This window comes from Chaetodon trifascialis, chromosome 11 (assembly GCF_039877785.1).
Source record: "Chaetodon trifascialis isolate fChaTrf1 chromosome 11, fChaTrf1.hap1, whole genome shotgun sequence".
Classification (NCBI taxonomy): domain Eukaryota; kingdom Metazoa; phylum Chordata; class Actinopteri; order Chaetodontiformes; family Chaetodontidae; genus Chaetodon; species Chaetodon trifascialis.
This window is the reverse complement of record NC_092066.1, coordinates 10,015,463-10,035,175: the sequence shown is the minus strand read 5'-3', so window position 1 is coordinate 10,035,175 and position 19,713 is coordinate 10,015,463. Positions and strand designations below refer to the sequence as shown.

General features: G+C 40.4%; 2 protein-coding genes across 3 annotated transcripts; both read left to right on the top strand.

The window, feature by feature from the left end:
• Positions 1–2,014: 2,014 nt before the first annotated feature.
• Positions 2,015–4,296, top strand: higd1a (HIG1 hypoxia inducible domain family, member 1A). Its single transcript, XM_070974900.1, has 4 exons — positions 2,015–2,145; positions 2,647–2,721; positions 2,874–3,008; positions 3,273–4,296. Exons 2-4 carry the CDS (start codon positions 2,652–2,654, stop codon positions 3,344–3,346), a joined length of 279 nt encoding a protein of 92 aa, XP_070831001.1. The 5' UTR covers positions 2,015–2,145; positions 2,647–2,651; the 3' UTR covers positions 3,347–4,296.
• Positions 4,297–5,901: 1,605 nt separating this feature from the next.
• On the top strand, positions 5,902–11,597 carry ccdc13 (coiled-coil domain containing 13). 2 transcript variants are annotated; one of them, XM_070974333.1, is made up of 15 exons: positions 5,902–5,968; positions 6,554–6,760; positions 6,964–7,106; positions 7,192–7,334; positions 7,455–7,538; positions 7,622–7,735; positions 7,865–7,969; positions 8,452–8,613; positions 8,700–8,876; positions 9,362–9,550; positions 9,744–9,844; positions 10,082–10,144; positions 10,255–10,386; positions 11,205–11,315; positions 11,464–11,597. In XM_070974333.1, the coding sequence occupies exons 2-15, from the start codon at positions 6,579–6,581 to the stop codon at positions 11,501–11,503; spliced, it is 1,746 nt and encodes a 581-aa protein (XP_070830434.1). In that variant the 5' UTR covers positions 5,902–5,968; positions 6,554–6,578; the 3' UTR covers positions 11,504–11,597. The 2 variants fall into 2 exon arrangements, with proteins under 2 accessions (XP_070830434.1, XP_070830433.1); XM_070974332.1 differs by having other exon boundaries at positions 7,619–7,735.
• The last annotated feature ends 8,116 nt before the right edge of the window (positions 11,598–19,713 follow it).

Here is a 19,713-nt window from a genome sequence, read left to right as displayed (position 1 = left end):
CCTTCCTTTATCTCTCTGCTTTAATCTGTGGTGAACTGCAGGGCCTGGTGCACGATCTGCAGGGACGGATTGTCCATAATTGCATAAAGGAAAAGCCACAGGATCATTAGGGCTTCAAAGCTGTTTTTGATTACCTTTCTCAAGAAGGCTAAACGCGATCCAGACGCTCTCACAAAGACATGGAAAGTTGCTATTGATAAAAAAAATGTATTCTGTTGCTTTTGCTTGTTAGAGGTGTTATTTTATACTTCATGAACAATATGAAAGAGTAGACCTATACAAGTTTATTTTAAGTAGCCACATTGCTTTCAGTTGGCTCTGTCACATCAGGATTAGGAAACAATATGAGAGAGAAGTACAACTAATAATCAGGCATGATATATTATCATTATGATTATTATTATCATTAAACCAGCAGTTATATAACTGGATGCCAAATGTAATTGTCAAATTCGTTTGAAAGTGGGTCATAATCTTAAAAACCTGCACCATCGACTCTGGTCACTGAGAGAAGTTTGATTAGCACATTGTTCTGATCTGGATCCAGCACGTTGCAGAAACGTGCAGCCAAGAGCTCCACGACATGTTCCCACTGTTACATCATCCCAGAGATCAACATGTGAGTCAAGAGGATTCACGTCCACCAACTTCCACTTTCCTTTACATGCCGGTAAGACATGCTGTGGCATTTTCACCGTAATGTGTTAAAACACTTAGGCGGGGAATAGCGTGGGAAGGAGTAATAAAACAGAAGATAAACGATGGTAATATCACCTCGGACTAGAGAAAGAGTGATCAAGTCGTTCATAAGAGGAAGTAGGCCTATTGAAGCGTTGTTAGTTGAATTGTTTCACCGACAGTGAAAGCAATCTGATATTTACAGCTAAATGTGTAATATGATGACATAAAAAAACAGCTGATAGTTTGAAAAACTTGTTTTTTGTTTCATTGCGAAACACACTTCACGCCTTCTGAGCCGGGGTTGTATCTCACGTTCGTTTCACCATCTTTGATTTTGAAAGGGGATTGTACAACTGATGCTGCGTTCAAGACACGTCGGATTTCCATCCATACACTGTTGCCCTTTAATCAGCATAATCCGAGCCTAGAGATAACAAATCAGCTTTATTTACTCAGGTTTTAAATTGCTCTCAGTATTGCACACAGTCCCAAGAACAATTTACAGCAAGATTGAAATAAATACATCACTAAAGACAACAACAACAAAGTTGAACAAAGATGGGTAAAAAGTAAATATAAAGCTATTTAATACATTCAAGTAGGTGGACAGCATAAGTGTATATATAAGTATATATAAAGAGTAACAATGTCCTACCACATATAAAGTCTACAAGACCACTATTTCTGTAAATTGTAAACAAATAGTACCAACAAATGGGTGGTTACGTACAGTCAGTGTATTCATCCATACATGTCTATACAGAGAGAATATACAGCATGCAGGATCTGTATTTGACAGTGATGGATGATACGTACATGTGAAACTACTCCGTGTATTTTAATCTGTACAATATATCACTTATAAATTGCAGGTCAGGGGATGTTTTAGTGTTGCAAAGAAACTGACATTCCATGACTGATTTCACTGTTCATCATAGTGATGACCTGTGGATCAAAATGTATTACAGCAATGGACCTTAGTGACCCCTAGACATTAGGTCATGTTCAGTGGACTTGAATAAGTCATAGTCCTCCATTATCACTGATAGCGCCCAAAAGTTATTGCTTTCACATTCAAGGACATATCCCTGCTCAAAGACAAATTTTCTTTTATTTATTCACAAAAATATGGACCTTATGTAAAGCATCTGTTAGCTATATTTCCATACAATACAATGACAAGCTCATTTGATCCATCTTTAAAATTCAGAACGCCCATTTAGTGCAAAATAGAAAACATTTCCAAGGTGTGGCCTGTCTTTACTATTTTGTCCTGCGTCATGAACGCAACACACTCGTGATATCCTGTTGACGTCAGACTTGCGTGTCGCTAGTAGTTACATCACGTAGCCGGCTCCTGACTTCCTCCATAGGATACGTGCGACCTGGGGTTGTAAGAGTCATAAAACGTCTCCGAATAATTTCATTACAGGCGATTCAAACAGCCACAAACACCTCAAACAGGTAAGAATTCAGTCCAATCTATTATGGCGTAATGGAGGTTTTATGAGCTGGTAAAACTCGCTCTCGATTGTTTTATTTTATTCTCTGGGGTGTTTCTGCTATGTGGCCTTTGATCAAAATGTAAGGCACTTCAAAATAGCCTAATATGGCTTTGCACAATGGTCGATGTGTCTCACACTGTGCAGTATAAGTTCATTTGGGCCTATAAAAGAGAAAAGGATGCGTCTTCCTGCTGCCCTTCATGTGTAACCTCTGAGCAGTTCAGTGCTCCTCAGCTCTGAGCAGAGGTCCAAACCAGCCCAGGGTACGAATGTAAAGAGTTCATCATTATTTAGAAGGATTAATCTCAACCTTATCAATTACTGTACTTCTTTTTTTTTTTTTAACTTCTTTTTCATTTTTTTGGCGAGGATTTAACATAGAAAACGGATCCCACCTACAATGAATGTGCTGGCTTGCTATGTAACTTAATACCTAATTTTTCTTTTCTGTCATTTTTAGACAAGATGTCTACTTATGATGAGAATGAGTCCAAATTTTGGCGAAAAGCAAAGGAGAATCCATTTGTCCCAGTGGGTGAGTAAATACTTCAAAGTGACCAGAGTTGGCATGTCTAAGTAAGTCTGTGTCCCCCACTGTTTGGACACTTCCTGCTCGAACAGATATTACACCTGCTTTGTTGTAGCGAGTCATCCGTGTGAATTGATCTGCCTTGTTGCTGCTCGCAGGGATGGCTGGATTCTTTGCCATTGTTGGATACAGACTGCTGAAGATGAAAAGTCGGGGAGACACAAAAATGTCGGTTCACCTGATCCACATGCGTGTAGCTGCCCAAGGCTTTGTGGTTGGAGCCATGACCGTCGGTATGTAGCTGGGAGTGTCACATTTCTGATTAGAACTTAGTCGCATTGTTTCAGTTTGCGCGAAACTGCTTGGATTTGTGTGTTTTTTAATCCTGGTAATCTCAATTAGTTTGGAGACCTGTAAATACAGATGTGGCTCGTTACATAATGAACATTTTCACTTGTCAGTGATAAAGTCTGTTCTTATCTTTCCTTCTAGCTTTTTATTTTTCAGTGAGTGTAAGTGCTGTCTTGTGACTTATCGCTCTGTTTCTTTGTTTTTAGGGGTCCTGTATTCAATGTACAGAGACTACTTTGCAAAACCCAGAGAAGAACAGAAAGCAGTGCAACACAAGTGAACACGGACTCTGATGTTTTATGTCCCTTAATATTACCTCATATTAAGGTGTGTTTATTTTTAGAGATGTGTCATAATTTTTGTATGCACGCATCCCTTCCGCACCTCACCCTCACTGTAAATAGCTGTAAGTTATTGATTACACTTCCTGTCCTCTAAATGGTACCAGAGGGGCAGGCCGTCACTTCCGTGTTGAGAAGTATTGATCTCAGCTGTCTGAACACCTGTTACACTCTTAGTGTTTGCAGTTGTAAACGCAGCTGATCTGACATCTGTGTGGACTTTTATTGATGATGTGTGAGTGAAATGTTAAAAAAAAAAAAAACTAGGTAGATTTAGCAAATCAGTTTTAACAGTATGCCTAGGTTAAGCCTAGTTTTGAAAAATAACCACCAATGGTGGGTAACCTGAGCTTTTTTTGCTGTTGTTGTTTTACTGTCTCATACCAGCTGTATTCTTTTATGTACTAATGTACATTTGCCAAATTGAAAATGCTTTGCACCTTAGCCCACTTTTTGTAAAATGGGCATCCCAGTGCATTAGAGGCATGTTATGGAAGGCTTTGACACCTGGTCCACAGACAAGGCCTGTGCTTTCAAATCATGTCACCAACAAGGACACAAACGGCTTTTGACTCAATACAGCTTCAGATTATCCCACTAAATTGATTGACTCATACAAATGGATTGTAAATGTTTTATTCCCCCCATATTTTTATCATTAGATTATGATACACAGGGGTCCAATGTTTCAATACAGCAGCTTCATGAGACATCAGAGCTAAAGTAACTGAGGTACAGCTACAGACTGCGCAGTAACCTGTAAAATATCATCATAAAATAGATGCCTCGTTAAGTTATTCACAAAGTTGTGTTTGGATGTTGTGTACGAATACATTTTTTTTTGTAATTTGGTTATCTGCAAATAAAAATGGCCAGTCTCACTACTTTGAAATTCTGTTGTGTTTTGAAGCCTTCCTAAGCGGCACAAAAAATATGTTTTGACATGTACTCACTTGCCGGTTCATCCTGTACACAAAGCTAAAACTAATGCAGTCTCATGTATGTATTAGGAGTCAACAGTTTAGTCTGTGTAGGAGATGCTCTTCAGTATAAAACAATACAATTTAACAGCTTCCAAAGTGGCACTTAACTTCTCTTCAGTCTCTAAAACAGCAACAAAAGGTGAACACTAACACATTCATGATTGTAGGATTCATTGAAGACTGCATTCGTTTTCGGTTATCCAACATACTGGCAATTAAGTGTACAGCTTATTACAAATTTTGTTATTGTATGTTTGCTCAGACTTTCTTATTCGTGACTCCTGGTTGTTGCAAAATGTTGAGTGCTCACTTCACTGTGCACCATTTGATTTCTGAACATTACCCCTCCCATCAAATAACACTGCTGTGATTTCCCCCACTGTGTATCGCCCCACCCTAAGATCCAATCTCAACAGGAAATGTATTCCATCAATCTAGCTCTAAAGCGCAGCGTCACTGTGACTTTGGAGGTCCTGTGATGGTGTGTATTACTCACTCTAAAGAACACAATGAGTCTATCTGAGATCCGGGAAATGTTATGCAACTGCATCAGGTTACTCCCAGCACTGTGCTGATCCTGTAGCCTCCATCACTCCTCTGCAGTTATTCCAAAGCAGCATCCTTGAGGTTGTCTCTTACCTTCAAACCTGAGTCGAGGCATGACTGAGGCACCTGTGAAGCCTCTGTGGGATTTGCTGTCAGATGAGAAACAGGATATCACTTTTCTATTTCTAGAGTGTATTATAACTAAGAACATAAATGGGTGTTATGTACATGGAGTAGATGCTCCTAGAACCTGTATCTTTCAACCTGACAAAACAAAACGAATGTGCTATAGTGTATGTACTCATTATGTTTGGAGACTGAGCACCCCCTTGACTACCACTGGCAGTTCTACTAAGCTGCTCCAAAGAGTATATCGCCCCCTTGTGGTTATATAGGATATAACACAATGGTTCTAGTTTTCATATTTCCATAGGATAAATACTGTTACTCACAATTTTCCAATGGGTCGCTGAGATGTTTGTGGTTGAACCCCCCCCCCCCCCACGCTTTTGCAATGTCATGTCAAGATTTCCCGACATTAGTGACACAACAGCGAAACCGAATGTGCCAGCACATGGGAACAGCAGAGCAACGTCCACTCATTAACGTTTAGCGAGGAACAATTTTTTATTTGTTAACCCTAACCCTTTCCTACGGCTCACCGTTTAATTTTTATTTCCCCTCTTTATTCGCCAAGTTATGCCCTTTTCTCCCTCTGATTGGTTACCGTCTTTGGTGGGACTGGCTAGGTTGATATATGAGGAGTACGATTGGATAAAATTAGACATATATTATGGTAAGCCAATCAGTAGTGGAGTAGGGCGGATCTTGCCATGACAAGCAGTCGAACTGTTAAGCAGGTAGCGCCGTCACGTTCACATGATGACGACATTCTTGCTCCCGCGAGATCTTGTCCTCTCTGTGGAGCACCGTCACTATGGATACGGACACCTACCATACAAAATAATAAAGCCTGCCAAAGCAAAACAGCCTGTGAATTCTTTAGAAGTGCGGCGCTTGGATGAATGACAGGTGAGCATTTGTCTCTTCATTCAACTGTCATCGTACAGCCACTTAGTGAGGCGTTGGAAGACAAGGGTTAAAGTTTTGAGACCCACTTTCACTCGAATTGTCATTAACATCAACTTTATCTCGCTAATTACTCGTCACGTTAACGAGACCGGATGCGTTAGTTTCAGTCTGTTTGGGCTCTTGGCTAAATTTAGACAACCATCGGAGTCATCGATGATAACATCAGGCACAACAAGAAGTAAAGCACCTAAATGACACGTTGAGGAGCCACGACGAGAAGGACTCTTGTTTTGCTGCTACTTTTACAAGGATGAACTCCAATTTAAGGCGTTCATTTAAGCAGATATCATAACTTGGTCCGCTATAAAAGTGTAATTAACTTAAGATTGTTGATAAAAGTAATTTCATTTTCATTCAGCTAAAACAGGCGAGTGCTTGAAACTTTACTGCTTAACTGCGTTGTTGCCTTCAAGTCCAGGGAAATGTATGTTCAAGTATCCATGATATTGCTACTGTATCATTAAATTCCCTCACAATTTTTAGCCACATTATTGATTGATCACTGTCATTTCCTGCCTTTATAAGTGGAGTATTTTCTCCATTATAGATCATGGAGCATGATGATGAGCTGACTGATCTGCGCCTTCAGTTCGAAGCATTACAAAAACAACAGGAGAAAAGAAAGCTGGATAGGAAAAAGGAAAAAGAAGCGAATAAGCTTAATGCCTGTGCTGCCCAGGATGATTTGGATTTGTCTAAGCAAGGTATTCAGGCAGACAATCTCGAAAGCAGGTGAGTCTAGCAGAGGCTGAGATAAATGTTTACCATGGTTGTTTTCCTCAGTGCCACCTTAAATAGTTTTGATACTTTATTGATTATACCAAAAAAACACGCATTATAATTCACTGGAATATACATCACAGAAGAATCATGTTCTTCACTGGTAATCAACCTGTCTCATCTATTTATTGTTTACTTTAATAACCTCCCCGTAGACTGCCACAGGATGAGAATTTGCTGGACCGGCTGAGGGAGCTTAAGGATGAAAACGGTCGCCTCTTCAAACTTCTGAGTGAAAAGGATTTTGAGATTAAACACCTGAAGAAGAAGAGAGAAGAAGAACGACTGGTTTTAGCAGGTATATTGCCACAACTTCCACCTCTTCTGCACCGCAGGGATGTTACAGCTACATCACAGCTTCCTCATGACTCATCCGTGTTTAGGCACATCGGGCTTGGCGGGGGATATAGCAGCCACCAAGATCGTCGAGCTGTCCAAGAAGAATAGAGAGCTAACTGCTGAAATCGAGCGAGAAAAGATTAAATCCAAGCAAAACAGCAACAGAATCAAAGAGCTTGAGAAAGAGGTAACAAAGTTTTGCGTTAGGTGTTTCGTTTCATTTGATTTGTTGGATACAGCTGTTTACAATGTGTGCAATGGTTTAGGAAATAAATGAATAATTGTAAGGTTATACTGCTTTCTATAGCTGCAGGCTGCTTTGTTGCACTCTCCACCTGGGCAGAAGATTGATACAAAGTCACCGAGTAAGAGGTCATCTGACGACTGTGAGGTATTTCACCATGAGGCAAATTTTAGGTCATTCTAACTTGGATGATTGCAGCCCTTTTGAACCATGTATCATTTGTTCAGCAGGAAAATCCAATGGTGAAATCACTGCAGGAAAAATTAGCCGCTGCCCAGCTGAAAGTGACTGAGTATCGCAACCAGGTTCAAGCCGTCAAACAGGAGTTGAAAGTAGCTCAGAAGGTAGTGTGTTTTTTTTATCCTTCTTTAAGTCTAAGTGCTCAAGAAGATTTTCACCTATTCCTTTGAATAAATACGTGTATGAGTGACTTCTGCGTTCCAAAGTACAATCTGCTGCTGCTGTTGCTGCAGGTCCTGATCAGTGAGGTTGGAGAGGAGGTCAACTTTCAGCAGTTGCTAAGCTGCCCAGGGAGCTTTAGAGGTCGCTCTCAGCAGATACTGGCTCTTCAGACAAGGGTAAGATAAAAATGACACTACGACTGAAGTCCTAATGCCATTCTCAAATTAAATTTAGAAAACTGTTTGCAGAGTTAATAAAGTTCTTTGCAAAGTCACTAATATAATTACATATTGTTATCACTATATTATGCTCTTATTGAATCAATTCTTTTTTTTGTTTTTGGTTCTCTATCAAATTGCTAAATGGCCAAGTGGGCTGACTTTATAGTTGTTTATTTGTCTTAACCTGTATTTTACCTTATTTATTGTAGCGGTTATCTGTTTTTTATTTGTATTTTACAAGTCCTGAGCACTTTTATCATAGCTGTCTATTGCTTTTGTTGTTTGTAAAACGTATGTCTTGATGGAAGCCCCTGTCTACTGCAAACCAAATCTACCTGCGTGTACAAATAAAGTAACCTGAAACTGAGCGTAAATATAAAATGGCAAATAACAAACACCTGAATTCATCATTAACAAAACTTGGCATCATGCAACAGTTGCGAGACCTCGAGCAGCAGCTGAACCAGCGAAGACAGTCGAGTGTCCTCAGTCTAGAGGAAGAGTTTCTGGGTGTGGGGGTCCTTCAGAGAACCCCTCCTCAAGAAAGGAACCTCAGCTACATCCGCTCCATCGAGAAGGAGAAGAAGGAGGCATTTGAGGTGCGGATACTGTACAATAACTGTAGATGTCCTGAAATATGAATGTTAATGTTCCAAGGCCCTACTGTCCTTCCACACTCTCACAGAGGATCTTAGTGGACTATGAGGCCCTGCTGAAAGACCACGAGGATGTGAAGAAAAAGCTGGAAGCCACAAAGGCCCGGAACAAATCTCTGTCTACAGAAATGAAAAGTCTGAAGGCTCAGATCTCCACCCTCCTGGAGAAGGGTAAACATGACGATGAGCTTGTGGATGCTCTGCTGGTAAGGATTAGACCGGAGAAAAATATCTATATCAGCTTTATGGGAGGTATTGGAAGACACTGTAGAGCGTGTTTGACTACATGATGAATTATAATTTGAAAAACTGCCTGCGAATCATCAACATGTTTTCTGGTTGGCTCCTGTGCAAAATTGGATGTTTTGTGAAGGTTTTAACTTGTGTATCTAAGCCCAAATGATCATGGAATTGTGTCAGCCACAGAAAAGTGTTCAGAGTGTTGGATCCGGAGTGGAGAAATATGTTAAATGTTGTAGCTGTGAGTTAAGTATGGCTGAGTGTGTCACGTGATTAAGGCCATATGGCAAATGGGGATTCAGTTCTTGTTACATAGACCAAATGACAATAAATATTCAGGGATTTCACATCACATATACAGGTTAAAATAAGCCACAGGCTGCAGAAAGAGGATAGGCCTATGCGCTACTATATTGCTCTCAACAGTGATCGTCCCTTATACCTCTGGCAGAAGCAGCAGACGCGGATGCAGGAGGTGCTGAGACAGCTCAGCCGACAGCAGGAAGCACAGGGCAAGGAGACGCAGCAGAGCCCGAGACAACAGCTCAGCAGTGAGCCTTCAGAGCACAGCACTCTCATCCAGAAGCTTAAGGCCAAGATCAAAGAACTAGAGGAGCAAATCCAGCAGCTCTCTGTCAAGGTAAACAAAACAAAGACAGCAAAATCACATGAATGATATCAAAACTCACCTCAGCAAAAACATTTTTCTACTGGACTTCTTAGCAGACAGCACAAAGTTTGAGTTGAAAAACTGGGAAAAAAAACATCTTAATGCTTGGTTATTACCATTTAATGCTAAGCCAACCTTACATGTGTGCATACATCTGTTGCAGGAAGAAGGCGTGGAAAGAAAGGCAAACCTCGGGACAACAATTTGCAGTTCAGGATCTCCCCCTGAAGATGGAGACAGTTACAAGAGAATAGCATCTTCGGGGTATGTGTGCTCATATTAATCATGGTAAATGAGGAGAGGAGATGGAGAATCGGTATTGTCAGTTAACTTTAACGGAATTAGTTACTGACATTTGGTTTTAGCAATATAAGGGTAAATTGTGGCTAATGGGAGACTTTCTCTAATCAGGTTATTGATTTTGTTTGATGCCTCACAGCTTCGACAGTGTATTCTGTTGGGATTTTCAGTTAATATGTCTGTCAATTTTTTTTTTCCCAGGTCTGTTTCTAAATTTGGTCACAAACTGGTGCTGCCTGCTGTGGGAAGTAGTATAGAATTCAAGTAAGTGGACATACAGCTACTGTGATGTTACTCATTAATTTATGTGCAATAGCACTGTGAAGTGAATTAACAAAAATGATGTTTTTGTGTTCTATACTTTTTGTTCGCAGAGGTCCAAATTCTTCAAAATGCCCACCGTGTTCAGCTGATGTGAGCGCAGTGATGACCCACTCGAATGAATATAAAATCCTCTGCGTGGAGAGGGACAGACTGCTTGAGCTGGTGAACGTCTTACAGACAAAGTAATATATACTGTCGACGGGTTTTTTCCTCCACTTTATTGATCTCAGTTTACAAACGTCAGTGGTACATGGTGTCTGTTTAAATGCATATCCTGGAGAAACGTGGATCTAAAAATCAATAATCAATCAATACCAGTGCTCGCCTGCGTAACTCAAAGATTGATTTGAAGGCTAATATAATAAAATGCCAGTAATGTTAGCTGCTGGTGAAAGACTGCCAGAACAAACTGCAAGCCCCAGAGGAGGCAGTATACATGGGCTGAGAGTCGAGAGGCAGGTAAGCATCAGAACGAATCACATAAAATCTTTGAAATGTTATTTTTCAGATTTTATTTTGAATTGAAATTTTGATATTCCAGTGCATCACAAAAATCCAAATTACTTTTTCTACTAAGGTGGTAGGGAACGTTGCAACACTACAACACTGCAATTTTCTATTGATTTGCAGGCCATAGTGAGTTCCCATTTAAAGGCCATGGACACTTATTGCTTTCTGAGCATTGCAAGGCTTTCCAGTTTCCATGAGGTCTTCAGGAACACATTTTAGTTATTTAGTCTAAATCTTGAATTTGGCTCTGAAACCAAAAGTTTTACAGTTTCTTTGACAACCTTCAGCCTAAAGTTAGTGTTTGAATAATTTGCCCTTTTGTTAAAAAGTGAGTTATATAGGCCATTCAAAGTGAATGAATTTCACTATTAAATCAGTGAGTAAATCTATTCATTTATCTATGACTGTCTGAAGGTTCAAAGGTCGATCTCTACTGTCACCATCAAAAGGGAATGGTCTTATTTTTAACACATTTGCTCAAATCTTCCAGAGAGAACGAGATGAACCAGAAGTTTTTGGAGGCAGAACAGAAGTACCAGGAGGAGCGCCACAGGGTGGCGACCCTGGAGCTGCAGCTGGAGAAGACAAGCTTGGATTCACAGTAAGGAGTGTAAAGGTAACAAGGCCAGAAGTGGTATACTAAGACTGAGTGACAGCATGTCATTGAGATTTTCATTTTGTCAATGCTCTTACTCATCAAATTCTCCTTTGTCTGTCTCACTCATGGCGATCATGACTCCGACCCTCAGGAGCAGCATCCCTCCACTCCAGGGTGGCAGGAGTCTCTAAATGACAGGAACTGTCTACAGGCAAACTGTCCAACAAGTCCGTTGACATCTGTAAACATTTCATTTCCTAGTGTTACAGCATTGTAGATGTCATGAACTGGTTCTGAAGACATGCAGGATTTTTGTTTTCCCACAAAAGTTACACCAGACAAGAGAAACAGTAATGCACGGCAATGGACGCGCTTCTTGTGGACAGTGCTCATGCTAACCCTCACGTCTGGGCTGCACAGAGATGTTCATATTGCTCTTATATGTTGTCTCCTGGCTGATCATTCAGCTGGAGGAAGCAGAAGTGCTGAGGGCATCGCTAAAGAGCACTCTCCACCGTGACCTGCAGCTCTGCAGTGACGTGATGAGAGAAGTCAAGCATGTTTTCCTGCAGGCTCTGTGACAGCCCAGACAAGACACTAACCAGGGAAACTGGCTGGTCCCTGCTCAACCTCACATCCAGCTGAGCCCTACCTTCTCCCGTCACATGCGACAAACAGCAGCCTGCAGAAAACAGGCTCTTCCGCCACACAGACATCATACGGATCTCTGTCTTTTTCCTCATTTGAACCCTCAAAGACGCTTTGTGGTGGTTCCTTTGTGCATGCGGTGACCTCAGTTTAACCACTTGAGTACCTTGAGGACCAGAGCTTTCAACTTAACCCTGATGGCACCCGACAAGTGTTCTTAGTGATTGCAGACATGTTTGACGCTGATAGGATGTCTCCCCATGGTTTCATATCTTGTGTGCTTGCTGTTTTAGAAATGTCGCCGTCACATTTTATTAAATCTACGCATGTCTTTTCCTCCACGGTCAAAGTGCATTACAGCTCGAAAGAGCAACAATATTTTTAAGGCATTTTTTTATAAACTGATAAGACATCAAATTCAATCGTTTAAAAGGGGAGCCAAACTTTCACCGAACATTTAGAATATATTGTTTTCCCTCCTGATTATGACCCTTGTAGCATTTTTTTTTTTTTTTGGCTCAGATGGTAAACGTAAAAGTGACAGACCAATCCAAACACTGAACAGCCCAAAAACTTCAATATTCCTTTTTAATTTTACAGCTAATCATTTCTGACTTGAAACTAGCTGTGTGGGAATAGTGGTTGAAAATGAATGCGGACTCAATCTGCACAAACTCCCACTGTAGTCCTCCATCCAGTCCCCAGAGCATGTCACACATATGTACAGCATGTGATCTTAAGCTCCTTAATCGAAAGGTTGTCTGGAGTTGTCGGGAGTGGCCTCTACATTCATACTACCGTCCGAGTTATTTTCTTCCGATGTAGCCAAAAGGATTTCAGCAGAAGCCCCCTCCTCCTTCTCCTCTCCCTCCACATCACGCTTAATTTAAAACCATGGCTGAGTTAGTGTGCTGCTTCAAATACCGCACTATTTCTTCCAGGACCCTGTGGGAGATTGGCAGGTCCCCATTGGACTGAGCGAGAAAGTGCCACAAGACAAAAATATCAGAGTTTGGATGTGATGAAGAAAGCCTTTATGCTCAGGGTAACAAAAAACAGCTTGTGTTAAATACCTCCTGGATGGAAGGTGAGGCACCCTTTAATGTAGTGGAGTGAGATGTGTCAGTGATGAGATACCGTAAGCTTAACAACGACGGGCCCTGCAGCTTTGCCAAGTATGTATCAAATGCGGCAATGTGCGTCAGAAAGGGTGTTGATGGAGCAAATACTTGTCATGGTCCCTAACTGCATCCGATTCCAGGGAAAATGTTTAACTTAATATTTTTTTTTTCTTAAACACAACTGCATGTAAAAATGAAGTCATTGTTCATGAGCATGCAGAATATTTTCCCAAACATGTATCCTAAAGCTTTTATTTTGTGGTAGTTGATAGGAACAATGGGAATCTTTTCAACCTCTTTTGGATTTTAAATAAAGCTTATTGCTGCTCGACGCTCGTTTTGCTGTTTTATTTCAGTGAAAAACCAAATGTTGTCATAGATTAGTATGACTACTCTTGTTGACTTCAGTCATTAAGAGTGTCATCACTTTCAAATAAATTACACTTCACCAAACAATTTTAATATTGTTTTATGTAGCTGTATTACGCAGAAAGGTGTAGATTTATTCCAAAATGCCCAATAACCCACCAAACCAAACACAAACTTATGTAAACACAGCATACGTAAACAGCCTCACCTATTTGTCATTCCAGGTTTGAATGACTCCTTTCTCCATCCTTCTCCTCAGAGGTATTCCCTCGTTCTGGACCAATGCTTCCTGCAGACCATTGACTGCATCCAGAAACTAAAGTAAATAGTGGAGCTGTGAACGCAGAGGTTAAAGTTAGCCATCAGTATATGAGGGATCTGTGAACTTTACTCAGGCCAGAAAACGGTTTGTGCCTCTATGAGTCCATTCATCTCCCAGTGCCTCTCATTTACATGTAATGGAAAGAAAATAAACAGCGGAGTCCTAATGTGCTCATTTACAGTAAGTAGAAATAAAGTAATAAGCTGTTATCTTTACTGAGACAGTGGTGAGGCAGTCAGGAGCTTTTTTTTTTTTTTTTTTTTGCATGTGAAATGTTGATCAAAGTCTGCAGGATGAGTGAAATTGTTGCTGATACTGATATCCAGAAGTGTCAGCAAATGATCTGATCTTGATTTTTAACTTATTTCCAAAGTTTGGCTTTGCTTGCAGCTTTCCTGGTGCAGTAATGCCAATACTGCATGCTCCTTTTTTAGGCATTTTTGTTTATTTAATTGACAAGTGAGCTCCCTGCTTCTGGAAGTGGAGTGAAAAAATACGATAAATATAATAATGGTCGGTAGTTTTGTGCTTCTTGAGACACATTGTTCAATATAGCAAAAATGCAGCAATATATCTCAGTGGTGACATTAATGTAGAATATAGCAGCTGTATTTTTGCCACTGAGATGCTTTGTAGGACAGCTCTGCAAAGACACAGAGAGTAAAATGACACTTAAACACAGTGACTCTGAAATGGTGACAGCAGTGCAGCGATATGATCTTTTGACAAACTGTAGCTCATCACAGTCTGCGCCCTGCATGCTCTGCTGCTAAAGGCTGCTTCCTTCTCCTCTAGCCACCTAGCTGTCACTTTTGCAGCTCCCCTGACACACACACACACACATTCACCCACACACTCTATATTGAATTGCTCACCATATTCTGTCAAATGTAGAAATAATCAATTTATTCACTCCACCTCACATCTGATGACACATGGCCAAAAATAAAACAAAAGAAAAGGCTAAAAAGCTGCTTTGTTTTAACTCAATATGTAGCATTATTGACTCTGTTGCATTTGATATACCGTAAAAACTACCACTGTCAAAGAAGAAAGACATGCAGTGTGTGCATTTAGACAGTATTTATTTATAGCCAGAATGAGAGGAAGATGTACCCGAGCGGGATGTTTGAATCACTGGCTGTGTCATGTGAGTCCATCATCACTGATGCAGATATCCTTAATGTTTCAGCCACAGGGATGGCAAGTCCCTGACTGAAAAGCTGTTTAGCAGGTCCCTTAAAGGTCATTATATTCATTTTTTTGGGGTTTATTTGTTGAAATTCTTTTTACATCCCAGCAGCAATCAATAAATCAAATGCTCTGACAAAAAATCCTTTATGTGTAGCATCCAGTCATTGAAATCATTGGATGGGTCCTCTTTCCCAGCACTCATTGAGCAAGACATGTCTTGAGACAGTGCAGCTAAAATTTGAAATTTAGTACACACCCCTTGTGACGTTAACCCAGTGGCACAAAGCATGCACCCGCAGCAGTGAACAGGCTGGGCAGCTGATTAGGAGTGAAAGACTGAAAGGTGTGATCGTGACAGCTACTCTTCTCGTCACTGCTCCTCTCCCCAGCGAGTTCCCGTCGACTCGTCAGGCGGCCTGCGCTCATGTGTTATCTGGAGTGGTTTTGAAAGGAGGCCTGAAGGAAGGGGATGGGATTTTTTGGATGCTGTACACTTTCGAGAGATTTTCAAAAACTAGCTCACTCTTGCCGGTTTCGCCACCTTTACCAACTCCAGCTTTAACATGCACGCACTCGATGACGTTGGTATTTTGCTCATGAGTGTCGCCTCTGCCCGTGTGTGCATGGGCACCGCTGATCACAAGATTCGGATTATACTTTTATGTGATAGTTCCCAGCAGAGAGACACAGTAATAATTGGGAGAGACAAAAGGGGACGACATGCCAGCTGAGCCACCTCGACGCCCCAGGAGGCTGCTTATTGCTCAGTGAAAAACTGTGTGTGCATGCTTTATGAATACAAATGCATGAGGCTTTGTTTTGACACAACAATCACATCTACTCATTAGCACTTAATGGGTCCTCATTGTGTCCGCACAGGTTCACATACTGTCGTTCCTCATGCTGTGCACTATGTAAAGGTGGTATGCAATCAAATATCATCAGAGCAGCAAAGAAACAAGAGGATGCTCAGACCTTTCAAGATGTTTTGAAGCTTTCCTACATGACTTGCATTATTAAAATAGAACCAATCAATTCAAAAATGTACATATTTTTTGTTTCAGCATGTTGGCTGCTGCGCCCTTAACAAGGTGCTCTGCTTCTGTTTCTCATGCAAAATAAATGAAGACAGTTTGTGAAGTGGAGGCTCCACCACCTTACTTGTCCTCTACCCCCTCGTACCAGGCGTTAATAGCTCCAAGCACGTTTCTTCTATCACATAGAATCTAGCTCAGCAGACAGCCATAGGATGAAAATGTCAAGCTCTCAGAATTTGTCCCATTGTAGGAGGCCTTTTGACATGTATTACAATCAGACAAGAGTGATCCGACCTTCAGTGTTTGATGCTTTCAAACACCCATAGTATATCAAAACGGAACAACCCTTATTCCAAAAAAGTTGGGCCGGTCAGCTTTGCTTAGTTAAGAGTTAGAGTATGCATCCATTTTGTATATGAAGCACGAGTGCATCTAGCTAATAGAATATTTATGGGGGCACCCTGGTACCTCACCTGGTAGAGCACGCACCATGTATCACCCCCCCCCTGCCGTCTATATCATAATAATGCTAAAGAGCCCCCACAAAACAACCCCAGAATATTTATGGTTATCATTAAAATAAGGGCTTCAGAGACACTTCTAGACAGCTAATGCTATTTTAGGTGATTGTTGAGAATAAAATTCATACATGCTCAGAGTTTCTGTTTCTAGCAGCCTGCTAATATTTTTCTTGGTGCACTAAGACTGCAAATAAGAAACATTCGTCAATGAAGAACACACGACTCTTACATAAAACACAGAGAACCGCCAAGGTTTGAAATGTTGTTACAAAAAGAGGAACATTGGTTTTTTAAGAGCTCATTGTTTTATGTTTGTAAATAGAAGGAGATAGAAGGAGCCCAGTATGTGACAAGTTCTAGCCCACAAGTCCACGGTCTAAAGTCTGGGTTACATTACGGCAGCTTTGGTTTTATTTTATATACAGTGTATACATTTTTTTTCTCAGCTTTGCATTCCTGTGGTGGAGGTTTTTGAACGTAATTGACAAGGGGTTGACGTATTTTTCCGTTTGTAGAGTCCTCTGGAAACTCTGTTGTGCTGTGTTGGGCTCTGTTGCCTTGTATTCTCTGTATCTGCAGCACATTTCTTTGTGCAGCATACTGTACGTGTTGTCAGATTGGTGAATGCATTTATTGATTTTTTTCAGACGATGCTGAGTTGTCAAGGTGAATCAAGTGGCAGTAAATTGCTTTGATCATTCTTTTGTGCTTTATCAATTTGTGTCGCTGAGCTTACTTTGAGCATTTTCCCTTCAAGCAGACACCCAGACCACACAGCGGGAATCATAAGTGCTGCATTATAAGGGCAATGATAATAAATTAAGCACAGTGGTGCACTCACTCAAGCATTTGAATGAGGGAGTGGATCCATGATGTGCTTCACATCTGAAATGCTGCAGGTACCCAAGTTGGTGCATCATTTTGAATACTTTGACCTTGGTAAAAACAATGATAGATGTGATGTAATAATAATAATCAGTGGGATGAAGTGGCTGCTTACTCTCCCATCATACACTGATTACAAATGAAATGTCAGGACAAAGCATTACCACCACATGGTGTTTTCTGACACCCCTCATTATTGCATTGCTAACTATATCAAAAATACAGAAATTCAACACAGCAAGCTCTATTATTTGCCACCAGTTGGATTTGATCTAGCTCATTTGATTGTGTTCATCACCTCTGACTATCGCTGGGAGCGATTTCCAACTAAGGCTGAGGACAAGGGTTCTCATTATCTCCAAAAACCCTCAGGATGGGGCTATAGGCTGTTGATGTGCATTTCTAATTAATTGTCATCAGGGACATCAGATTCAAGTGTGCTACAACCTGCATGTAAGTGTATGTGTCTCGATCAGTACACATATTGTGTAGTGCTTCAGCTTCTGTGGTGATAAGGGGTGAGTCATAGTGTATTTTGCTGCAAAGAATATTTCTGAAAATAAGTAATTTCACCTCTGTGAATTAAAGACTTTCCCAGGATGGAGACAAGGTTGTGCAAATGGAACTATAATGACAAAGAATCCACTTTGACTAATGACATTTCTCCTTAAAAGACCTTTTTGACCTGTTGTAAGACATGAGGATGATCTTTACATGAAAGCATCTCGCTGCAGGATGTTTCACTCAGTCTCTTTACAGTCATTTATCTGAAACCTTAATGTAACATGTAAATTAAGCATAATGTCTGGCTGTTAAAGCAGAGGGTGTAAAAGTGTGAATTATATACACAATAGCAACAAATGAGATGAGATGGGATTATTGATCCAAAGCAAATGCTGGCAATTTGCTTGAACAAATAAAATTATGGGCATACAATGAAAACCTGATATTGGAAACTTCTATAGTTGGAAAGTGTACCTGAAACTCCCCTAATCGTGATTATAATCACAAAAGCTAAATTTAGTTGCTTTCTTGCTGAGAGTTTTATAGAAGAGACTGATACCACTTTCATGTCTGTCTGTTACCTATAAGGCTACAGCCAGGACATTGTTAGCTTAGCTTCACTGCAAAACTTGAAACAGAGTGAAACAGCTAGACTGGCAATGCAAAGGTAGCAAAATCTACATAATCTGTATAAAAATCGATGTGTAAAAACAACAACTCACCGTTTTACAGGGGGTCATGTACAGAACTATTTCTTGGATCTGAGCAGTTGACAACCGGCAAAGGCTCCAGGAAGGTGTCCACACAACCCCTGTAACGCCTCAACGTGTCATTTTTACACTTTTGGTTTTCGCTTTGAATAAACAAACAAGACATGATGTGAGCTTATAGGTGTTGGTAGACAGATTTTTAACAGAGACAGTCCAATTTCCTCATGTTTCCAGTCTTTATGCTAAGCTAAACTGACCAGCTGCTGCTTAGCCTTATGTTTAACAAAGAGTGGTATCAGTCATCATCATCATATTTATTGTGACAAAATGTAAAAACATTTCTTTAACAAATGGATGAAATGACAATGTGTAATGCAATGTAAAATGGGTTGAACCCGTGGATTCATCACCTGTCTCAGTTCCCCTCAGCTCTACCGCGAATGTTTGCCTTGAACGCAGCTTTAAATGGATGCTAATCTCGCAACGTATATGTTGGATGTATATACGAACAACTGCATTGTACAAGCACACTGGACATCTAAAAGGAATACGATAATAATATGTAAATGCCATTAAACTACTACTGTCCCTAAGTGGCCAAAAAAACAACAAAAAAAAGAAGCACCACTTAGTACTTCGCCTGAGTGTTGACTTTTCAGAGGCTCCTAATACTCATAATATTCAATATTCATATAATAGTCGTTCTTTGTCTCTTCTATCTGACAGCTGCTGAACTGAGTCATTTACAGATCAAAATTTCACAGTAAAATCTGAAATAAGGTCATTATTTCAGGACATTTTGATGCCTTTTCCTTATTCTTCCATATGAGTTATGAATGAAGCACTTTAATACTTTTTACATTGTACTGCAGCTTCTTTTACTTAAGGAGCACTTTTTCCATTACAGGAAACATGACAGAAAAGGATCCTTAGAGCAGCTATACTATACACATCAAACAAACCAAAAAACACTGAAAGAAAATTCACCTTTGAGTTGAACACAAAGGACAGCAACTAAAGCGATTTCACTCAAACTTTTTTGCTCCCTTTAGGCGGGTGCACGTTGATTCCACAGCACCTTGGCTGCACT

Excerpts from the sequence above, each read along its gene's own strand:
- ccdc13 (XM_070974332.1), top strand. The coding sequence starts at position 6,579 with ATGGAGCATGATGATGAGCTGACTGATCTGCGCCTTCAGTTCGAAGCA. Across the intron at positions 9,845-10,081 it reads AAGAGAATAGCATCTTCGGG|GTCTGTTTCTAAATTTGGTC; the intron begins GTATGTGTGCTC and ends TTTTTTTCCCAG. Across the intron at positions 10,387-11,204 it reads GTGAACGTCTTACAGACAAA|AGAGAACGAGATGAACCAGA; the intron begins GTAATATATACT and ends CAAATCTTCCAG.
- higd1a (XM_070974900.1), top strand. The coding sequence starts at position 2,652 with ATGTCTACTTATGATGAGAATGAGTCCAAATTTTGGCGAAAAGCAAAG. Across the intron at positions 2,722-2,873 it reads GAATCCATTTGTCCCAGTGG|GGATGGCTGGATTCTTTGCC; the intron begins GTGAGTAAATAC and ends TGCTGCTCGCAG. Across the intron at positions 3,009-3,272 it reads GGTTGGAGCCATGACCGTCG|GGGTCCTGTATTCAATGTAC; the intron begins GTATGTAGCTGG and ends CTTTGTTTTTAG.